General features: G+C 33.1%; 1 protein-coding gene across 1 annotated transcript; it reads right to left on the bottom strand.

The window, feature by feature from the left end:
• Positions 1 to 2,332: 2,332 nt before the first annotated feature.
• On the bottom strand, positions 2,333 to 3,338 carry LOC145074128 (putative calcium-binding protein CML35). The gene has a single exon (XM_079020545.1). It carries the CDS (start codon positions 3,187 to 3,189, stop codon positions 2,500 to 2,502), a length of 690 nt encoding a protein of 229 aa, XP_078876671.1. The 5' UTR covers positions 3,190 to 3,338; the 3' UTR covers positions 2,333 to 2,499.
• Positions 3,339 to 10,890: the final 7,552 nt, after the last annotated feature.

Raw genomic sequence — 10,890 nt, 5'->3', positions numbered from 1 at the left:
CATTGAAAAATATAATTTTGCAGGCACCTGTTGAATTCTTATTTTTCAGTGAGAAAATTAACTATAATTCAACTTTTGGGTCTGTGTACAATTTGCTATTTACATCTAAGAAGCAATAACTTTTAAGTAAACCCTCGAGTATACCTTAAAGTATATTTGAAACGATGCTTGTGAATAACAATGAAAACTATGTGTTTGAGAGAGAGAGAGAGAGAGAGACCTTGAGAGGATTTGGAAGTTTTTCTTTTATCCATACTAGTTGCAAGACCCATGTATTACATGAGTTAATTTTAAAAAAAAAAAGTTAAATATAAAGATCAAAATACTTGAGAACTTTGAATTTATAAGAAAATAAAAAAAATAATGAATTATTTTAATGGGAATATTTTTTATCTTTTAAATTTAAACGAATAATTTAAATAAAGAAAAGAAACTAATGAGTTTTGATTTTGGGATTTTTGAAACTAAAAGGTAAGTTTATTAATGAAATTAATATTCATTTATTACTACATTTATTGCAATTATTACATTAAAATATTATATGGAATTTAATAAAATAGAAAAACTCATAAAATGACATGTGGAAAAAAATATTAATTCAAAATAACCACAAAATGACATTTGACAAATTGAATGAGAGTGTGACAGGTGGCAAAAAAACCTTAATTCATTAGAGAGGACTAAGGACTAATAAATGAAAATCTTTTGCTACATGTCACATTTTCATGCATTTTGAAACATGTAATTTTGTGGTTAATTTTTAGAAATTAATTTACATTTATCATTTTGTAAATTTTTTATTTCTTAGTTAACTATCTAATTTTCAGGTTATAGAAAATAATTAATGTATCATTAATTTGTTTCCTTATATTTTCAAATTTTAATATGTTTTTTCTTCAAAATATATAATTCAAAATTGACATGTTTCTTTCCAAGTTCATTGTCATTTTAGGTAAATTAGTTTATATAGAAAAAAATAATCAAAATTTGTTGCTTTTTATTGACAAACTAAAAAAAAGGTTATATGGTCAAAATATAATTATTTTTCTGTAGTTTGTTTTATTAGTATAAATTGAATTATTTATTTATTCATCATTTTGTTTGTATATATTTTGAAATTTTATTTAAAAAATATTTAATGTTTACACTTTGATATTTAATGTTTTGTTTAACAAAAAACATACTTAATATTTATATTTTCATATATAAATTTTTTTAATCAACCCGTGTAGTACACGAGTTTCACATCTAGTATAAAATGAAATAAAAATATGAAATTTAAAATTTTTACACAACAAAATTTTTAGAAAGTAAAAACCGTTAGTTTCGCATACATCGCCTATAAAGTTATGGTTCGTCAAAATCATCAAAACAATGTTTTAAAAACAAGTTTTTTAGTTGAACCGGTAGGTGACCGATTATCGGTTCGACCGTCGGATCAACCGATTTCTATAATTTTTATTTTTTTCTTCTATTTTCCTACAAATACATATTTATATAAATCATGAATTTGACGTTTACAAGTTTAAACATTAATATATACAAAAATAAGTTGTAGATCAATACAAATACAATAAAATAACACATAATCATAAGTTTTACTAGTGTTTTACATCAATCCATATACGTTAAAAAAAATAAAGTATAATACCAAAAGAAAATATAGTTTTAGATGAATACAAACATATAAAAAGTTTTATAACATTTACCACATGTTTTTATTTAAAAAAAACTAAATAGATTTGAAAAAATCATCAAAGTTTATTATGCAAATAGTTCTTTTCCATGTGTTTTTATTCGTTTTGGCCAATTCAACCAAGTTTTTTTTTTAATCGGTTGGTTCAATATAGTTCAGAAATCGACGTAAAACCGGTAATATCTAAACCGCTCCCTCCACCGGTACCGGTGATTCAATACGGTTCAGAAATTGACGTAAAACCGATGGTATCTAAACCGCTCCCTCCATCAGTTTCGGGTCCAATCCACCGGTTCAAACCGATTTTTAAAACATTGCATCAAAACAACGTAGTTTTGATAATGTTGCAAATATAATGCCATTTTGAGATTTGATATGTGAAATTAATCTATTTTCAAAATATGATTAATATCTTTTAATTCTTGGAAAAACCTTAATTCGTTTTAAATGTTTTCTTGTGGTTTTGTGTTGAATTAAAAAACTAGCAAGACATGTTTTGTTTTTCTGACAATCCATAAACAAAGTGTTTTTATGGGATTGAGAGAGAGAAAGTGGGAAGTGGCAGGCAATCCGCCAAACGCTTTTGATAAACACAGCAAATACGCACAAACAAACATACGGCGACCAGCACATAGATTCTGCGCAATATTATAAGTTATATTATAACAACAACAATACAACATTGATTCTAACTAAAAACCCTTCAACACACTCATAATCATCTATTAACAGCTTAATTCCATCATCTTCGTCATCATCATCATCTAACCCCAAAAAACCTGGAAAAGCAAATCATGTCTTCTTCATCTTTGCTGTTCCATCATACGCGTAAAGTCCTCGAAGCACACGAACCCGTCTCCGTTCTTATCCACGCTACTTATCATACTCCTGCATTCTTCTAACGTGCACCGCCCGTCCCCAATCGATTTGAACACCGCAAATAATTCGTCCGCCGTTATCTTCCCGTCGCGATCGGTGTCGAAAAAATCAAAAGCGTCTCTTAGCTCAGTATCGCAAGCTGGCGGACCAAAAGCGGAGCTTATGGCTCCGAACTCCTCCAGAGTAATAATCCCGTCGCCGTCTCTATCGAGTTCACTCAACATCAGACTTAGCTCCTCCCGGATCGGAGGTTCGGATCCTCCGATTCGGTTCAAAACAGCCTCGAGCTCCTCCCTCGTTATCCTTCCGTCACCGTCGCTGTCAATAAACCTGAACGCTTGCACCAACTCAAACTGTACGTCGGTAGAATTCTCCGACCATTCATCGGAAGATATTTCGTGCGAGTGCGAGTGCGAGTTCGAGTGCCTAGGGAGGACGCTGGTTGGAGTAGCAACACCGCTTGACATGGACTTGTGGTGGCCATGGCTGGGCTCCGGCGAAGTAGAGGACGTCGTGGCGTAGGAACCGAAAGAGGATGGATCAGATCTGGAAACCGAACGGCTTTTATTTGATCGGAAGAGATGTTTGGGGTTGAGTTTGCCGGAGATTTTCATGATTGCAGCGATTGGGCAATAAGAATGTGGTGGGTATTAAGAGTTGGAGAAGGAGAATGAGAGAGAGAAAGAAGTTGATGTGCAGAAGGAGAGAGGAAGGTGAGGTTGGTTAAATGGAGGAAGGGAGGGAGAGGCATAGTGAGCTTCCAGGAAGCTTCATTGGAGGCAATACAATGACTATTTATCTATTTATCTATTTATTTATTTATTTATTTATTTATGGGGTTGTATAAATTAATTATTAAATTATCAATGTCGTCCCCAAAAAAATCCTCAAACTTTGGTTTTGGAACCTCGACGTTGCTATACATCTATATAAAATTATACCATATATTAAACAAATAGGTTTAAGAATAGTATATTTTTATAGTTTCATATTTTCACCACAAAAGTTTCTTATTTTACATCTTGGCAACAAACAAAAGGCTTTTATTTCATATTTTGGCCACAAATGACTTTAAGTCTAAAATAATTGTACCTTTGATCATTCTTTATGTGGAACATTCACTTTGGCCACAACACCTTTGTATGTTGACAAGTTTGTCAAAAACAAATTACAAAAATTGTCCATGTAATGTAGAAAATGTACCTATGTAGATTTTTGTTACAAAAACGGTCGGTGTGTTTAATACTTTCCCAAATTTGGCCAATGAAAATAAATTATAAAATTTGTCTTTATACTTTACAGAAAAGTCCCCATGCATATTTTGTTTATAGAAACGATACATATGTTTAAAAAATATATATATAAACATGATCCCTACCAAATAGAAAATTTATGTGTTACCAACAAAGCGGACAGAAATAGACTCATGCCTTGCATCTACCGTAAAGTGGGGAAATGGCAATTTCTTGTTCTCATAAATTTTAGATGACAAATCTGTTCTTTGGATTTTTTTATTGGATTTATTAATTGTAATCCATAACAATATATTTTTTTGGTGATTTTAATATTGTCATATGTCCTGAAGAAAGACGGTGGTCAATGTTTTGTCAAAATTCAACAGATCATTTCAATAATTTTATTATTGATAATGAGTTGTTTGATATTACAATGAGTGATTTTAATTTTACTCGATATTCCAATGAGCTGTTTTATTGGATTTATGAATTGTAATCCATAACAATATATTTTTTTGGTGATTTTAATATTGTCATATGTAATGAAGAAAGACAGGGGTCAATGTTTTGTCAAAAATCAACAGATCATTTCAATAATTTTATTATTAATAATGAGTTGTTTGATATTCCAATGAGTGATTTTAATTTTACTTGATATGCAAGAAGTGGGAATAAAATGAGTACACTGGACAAATTCTTGGTTTTGGAAGGGATGGTTGATAGATTCACAGTTTGATGGCTATTACGCTTGATAGGTCTATTTCAGATCATAAACCCATTGTTTTGACGAAAGGGAATGTTAATCAAGGGACATCTCCTATCAAGTTTTTTGATTCTTGGCTCAAGTTGAAGGGATTTGATGAAGTTGTTCGTGATTCTTGGTCTAATTTTCAGGGTGATATTTCTGCTAACCCTTTTATTTATTTTAAGATAAAATTAAGTTCTTAAAATCCAGGATTAGAGATTGGCTTCGGGTTTTTAATTTAGCTAACAAAAATGAGAATCCGTCTATTGAAAACCGTCTTTGTGAGATCGATAAACTCTTGGACATGGTTATGGCTCACAACAGCTCTTAGTTAAGAGTCATAATCTTATACTTCTACTTCTTGAGATGGAGAAAATAGTGGTTAGTGATTTGGCTCAAACAGTAAAATTCAAATGTCCGGTGGAAGGTGATGAAAATGCAAAGTTCTTTCATGGGTCGCTCAAGAAGAAGCATTGTTAGAATAATGTTAAAGGTATTAATGTGAATGGTGAATGGGTTAATGAGTAAAGGATTAATTTTTTAATTTCTATAAAGAAAAGTTTGATTCGTTTCACGGGGCTCGAATCTCCAATCCTAGTCCTCGATTTAGGCTTCTAAATCTGAATCAGGCTCAGTTTCTAGATGCTATTCCAGATATTGAGGAGGTTTGTGTTGTGGTGTGGGCTTGTGGTAATGATAAGGAACCGTGTTAATACAATTTTCTTTATCTTTTGTTAAGAGGTATTGAGATATTATTCATGAAGATATATTTCGGTTCGACGCTTTCTTTTTTAAGTCAGATCCTATTCCTACGGGTTGTAATTCTTCTTTTATCACGTTGATTCCTAAAATTGATAACTCGTTGATTGTTAAAGATTTTAGACCAATCACTCTTATTGGTATTCAATATAAGATTATTGCCAAATCGTTACCCCTTTGTTTAGCCAAAGTTGTCGACTCATTGGTAGGATCGATGCGTACTACTTTTATGAAAGGAAGAAAAATCTCGGATGGGCCTTTTATTATTAATGAGGTGGTTGATTGGTGCAAGATGAAGAAAAAAAAAAGCTAATTATTTTCAAAGTTGATTTTGAAAAGGCGTACGACTCGATTTTGTGGGACTTTCTTTTCCAAGTTTTGGGATTCATGGGTTTTTCAGAGTTTTGGATAGATTTGATTTGAGCTTGTTTGGGTAATAGTCGGTCTTCTATTCTTATTAATGGCAACTCGACTCGTGAGTTACCTATAAACATGGGTCGAAACAAGGTGATCTATTATAACCTTTTCTTTTTATTTTGGCAATGGAAGTTTTGCAAGTTGTTGTTCAAGATGCAGTTGCAACTGATATCTTTCATGACATTCATATTGGCGATTAGAGTATTCTTCTTTCTAATTTATTTTATGCTGATGATGCTATGTATTTTGAAAAATGGTCTTGTGATAATACTGTGAATTTGATTAGTGTTTTGCAATGCTTTTATATGGTTTTCGGACTTCAAATTAATCTTCAAAAATCTAATATTTTTGGGATTAGTGTCTCGCAAGAGGGGGTGGATCAATTTGCTTTACTTATAGGTTGTAAAAGTGTGAAATTGCCTTTTACTTACTTGGGTCTCCCGTTTGGTGCTTGTATGCCGCGGTTTAATGCTTGGAAAATCATTTTAGATAAGTTTCAAAAGAAACTTGATTCTTGGCAGATTCGGTTACGTTCCATAGGGGTCGTTTTATGCTATTAAATTTGGTGTTAGGTTCTTTAGGAATCTATTATATGTCTCTTTTCCGCATGCCAAATTTGGTAAAAAAAAGTATATTGAGAAGGTTAGAGCAATTTTTTTGGGGAGATGGTGAAGGTGACCGTAAATTACGTTGGGTTAAATGGGAGATTATTTTAGCCAATAAACAAAAAGTGGTTTCAGATATTGATTCATTGGAAGCGTTAACCAAATATTTTTTACTTAAATGAAAGTGTCGTTTTTAGGTTGATTGTGATTCAATTTGGGTTAAAGACAGAGTTAAAAGTCTTTACATGGTAGACATGGTGGTTTTGGTTGGAATGATGGTTTGGTTCTGAAAGGCATTCGATCATTGGTACAATCAATCAACTTCATGACACCAGAATAACCTCAAGGGATGCGATTATTCGAAAAATTTGGTAATGGAATGAGTACTTCTTTTGGAAAGATAAGTGGATTGGTGATAGTCCTTTGATGGTGTGGTTTTGGAAACTATTTATATTGGAGACTGATAAAAACTATTTTATTAATCAAAGATGGAATAGTGTTGATTGGAATTGGAATTGTTCTTGCCCATTATTATTCAATTTGTTTTTTTTAGATTGTAGAGATAAGTAGGTGTGAGATTTTGGCGATTTGATGAGTTCATCGTTTTAGAGGCCCGTAGACTTGTTGATGATATATCTCATCCCAATGTTTATTATTCTACCAAATATAATAAATATGTCTCTCGTAAAATAAACATTTTTTTATTGGAGATGTGAGAAATGATATTATTTTTAGTGGTCAAAAGATGAAAATGAGTATGTTGATTGATAGTTTGATAAATTAATCCTACATTTGGTTTATTTTTAGAAATAAGAAGCTTTTTATTAGTCAGATTGCATGGTTCTTCCATTCCTTTGTTAGTATGTGTTAGCTCTTTGCTAACTTTTTGATAAAATATTCAGTTGTTAAAAAAAAATAGATGATTAAAGTAAACACCATTGCACCAACCATCCAAAAAGTTTATAATAATATTAGTTTAACATGGAATATAATTAAGATCTCAACTGTAATTGATCTCCATCGTATATATATCAAAGCCATATATAAAAAGAAACAAATATTCATGTGGAGAAGTTAAATAAGAAAAAATCATGATAGAAAAAGTTGAGAATACATAAGGTATAAACAAAATTACATTAAGTTTGTATTGTGATTTGGTGATTAGGGTTTAAAAGCCTTCTTGATTTCTATTTATGCTATATGTCAAAGAAAATAAAACAATATATTCACTAAACTGATCATATAAAACAAAAGTGTATCTCCACATTGATAGATTTTATAGGTTACAAAAACATATGTAGCGGAAAAAACTTAACCCTAAGTTCAAACGCAACCTATTGGATCTAAGTTTTCTCTATTAATTACAACAAACAATTGAACAACAAGAACCCTATGAATACCCTACTATTTTCGAAATTCATAAAGGGTTGTAGGGTTTACATACCTTTTGATTATTGTAGTAAATAATCAACAATTCCTTCTTGAAGAAGCTTCAGAAAGTAAACACTAGAAATCTCGTGCCTCTAATGGTTTGTACCCAAACCCTAGCAATATAAGACTTGAGAGGAGAGAGGAGGGAAGGTGGAATTTTCGGCTTTTCTTCTTGAGAAAGGAGTGGCCGAAATTATGAGATATAAGGCTCCTTATATAGCTGAACAAAGAAACCCTAGAAACTCTAATTTGAATATAATATTATAATATCGAATTAGGTAATTATCCATATTCCTAATTATCATCAAGGATCAATCTAGAAACCTAAGGAGACTTCAAATTCGGCCATACCTAGAAAATTCTAGAATCATGCTCTTCTTCAACTATTGAATAATTGCAGTTTAGGTCCTTGTACTTTTAATTAATTCAATTAATTCCAATTATTTTCTGATTAATTATTAATTAAATAATACTATTTCTAATTAATATATTAATCTCCTAATATATTAATAAATTATTTATTTCTATTTAATAATCTTATAATAAACTAATAACTCAACCTCTCTTTCCAAAAAGTCATTCTGTCAATTACTAGTTTTGAGGGCAATCAATAAGACCTTTGCTTTTAATGCAAGTATATACCAATTTAGTTAGTGGCTTAGACACCTAATCCAACACGCATAATCATACTTTTTTCAAATTCTAACAAAATAAACATATTCTTCACGAAGACATAAATGTTCATCGATAAAGTATCGCAATGTCAACTACTTCCATCTATGTAAGTGTTTGGTGATTATATGATTACATATTTTCTAATTGTTTCAATTTGATTCTTAGTCTCATTCCAATTGTTGATAATTTGTTATCATCTTGTTTCTATTGTGTTTCAATTCAACACCACGTTTAAAGTATGTTGTTCCCTAGTTGATATTGATTGTTGGTGCTTAGGCTCCCATCCTGTCATTACTTTATTTATGTGAGATTGAAGACTAGTGTGCAAGGATGCAAAATGCAACTTATAATGATTAATATCTCAATTCTCACATAGAATAAATTATATCTCTACGTGCTTTAGATGTTATAATTTATCAATACTGTATCATCCTCAAAGTCAAATTATGATTGAGAAATGACAAACTAAAGGATATGGGATAATCTATCATGTAACACCCAAAATTTCAAACCAATTTAAACTTTTAAAAACATGTCAAGTTCATCAAAACATTACAACTTTGTTTTCAAAATATTAATTATCAGAGTTTTCCCAGAAACATAAACATAATATGAGGAGCTGTACGATCACGCCTTCGCTTTGCCGCGATCCCCTGATATACCTGAAACAATAAACTAAAACTATAAGCCTGAAAGCATAGTGAGTTACCCCCAAAATACCGATACACATACAATACACATAACCATATCAACAACAACATATCATAACAATCTGAAACATGTAATGGTCCACAGCTTTACAAGCTGGACTACCCCTGGGCCCTCAGTACGAGTCTGGAATGCCTACCGGGCCCTCAGCTCGTATCTGGAATGCCATCGAGCCCTCAGTACGAGTCTGGAATGCCTATCGGGCCCTCAACTCATATCTGGAATACTCTAGGGTTTGTTGGCTACTGCATGGAGCAGTACAACCTCAACCCAACCCACATAACATATAAAATAACTACTGAACATGCAATAATCATATAACATCACAAGTATTCCTACAGTTCTACCTAACTGGCATAACCACTAGCATGCAGCACTAACTCATATTCAACATCTAACACTGATAGGATAACATATCCAATGGGTCGGCCTTGGTGCCTTAGACCCCTTAGTATAGTGAGGATAACTCACCTCGCAATTGTCGTCTAAACTAGAAAGCTCAACTCCCGGATCACCAACACGAACTTCACCACCTATAGTTACCATAAAATCCCTTTTTCATAAATCTCCAAGTTACCAGAATACCCTCAGAAGTCAACTGGTCAACTCTAAGTCAAAGTCAAAGTCCATAGTCAAAGTCAACAATATATGTTGACTCGAATCGTCGAGTGTAGCTTACCGACTCATTGAGTCCTCCCTGAACTCGAGAAGTCGTGAAATCCTTGATTGGCTCGTCGAGTTCCCCTTTAACTCGCCGAGTTCATACGTGTCCAGGGATTAGGAGAAACCCTAGCCGACTCGCTGAGTTCAAGGCAATCTTCAACAGACTCGTCGAGTTGTTCATCCTACTCGTCGAGTACATGGCCATCTTCATGTGGCTCGCCGAGTCGATCTTGCGACTCGTCGAGTCCCTTTAGTCCATCATCCATATAGACGCTTTTTAAGCCATGCAGCGGCTCCATATTTCAGATCCAAACTTCTAAGGCATGTTTATCACGTAAATTTGCAAACTTTACGTGCATGGAAGGCCCTAGGGGCTCTAAATGACCAATCTAAGTTTCTAATGGAGCTTTACACCTTAGGAGAGTCTCATCCTTGCAAGAGTTGGAAACTTTATGGACTTAGGACTCAAAAGAGGTTTAGATATGAAGTTTCAGCTTCAGATCTAGTTCCCATAACAAAATACCTTAATGAATAACCAAAGAAAGCCCTAGCCTCCACATATGAATGATTCTAGAAGAAAAGAGGTTAAGGTAACAACTTATTACCTCCCAAAACGTGCCCAAGCTGGAGTGGATTCTGGATCCACATGAAATCCTTGATGCTAGCCTCTTGATCTACAAGTTTCCTTCACAAAAATTCACTTCTCAAAGCTCCAAACACTTTCCAAGCTCACACTCACGGAAATTAGGGTTTTTGGCTCTCAAAGGGTGATAGAGGATAGTGGGAGGCGCTAATGGTCCAATATATAGGGTGCAAAAACCTTGAACTTTAGGGTTTCCACTGCCAGCTCCTACGTGTCGAGTCCCTCATGCTGACTCGACGAGTCACTCATTAAATGACATGTCCTGGCCCGCTGCTACTCGACGAGTCACAGCGTCAACTCGTCGAGTAGACCTTAAAAAATGAAATCTAAATGGAATAATAATGATACCTGACGGTTGGGATGTTACAATTCTCCCCCACTTAACTTAGACTTCGTCCTCGAAGTCTGCTGTAGCGAATAACTCCGGGAAATGC

Source organism: Lactuca serriola, chromosome 9 (genome assembly GCF_051521515.1).
Source record: "Lactuca serriola cultivar US96UC23 chromosome 9, Lser_US96UC23_V15, whole genome shotgun sequence".
NCBI classification, from domain to species: Eukaryota; Viridiplantae; Streptophyta; class Magnoliopsida; order Asterales; family Asteraceae; genus Lactuca; species Lactuca serriola.
This window is presented reverse-complemented; position numbering and strand designations above follow the sequence as displayed.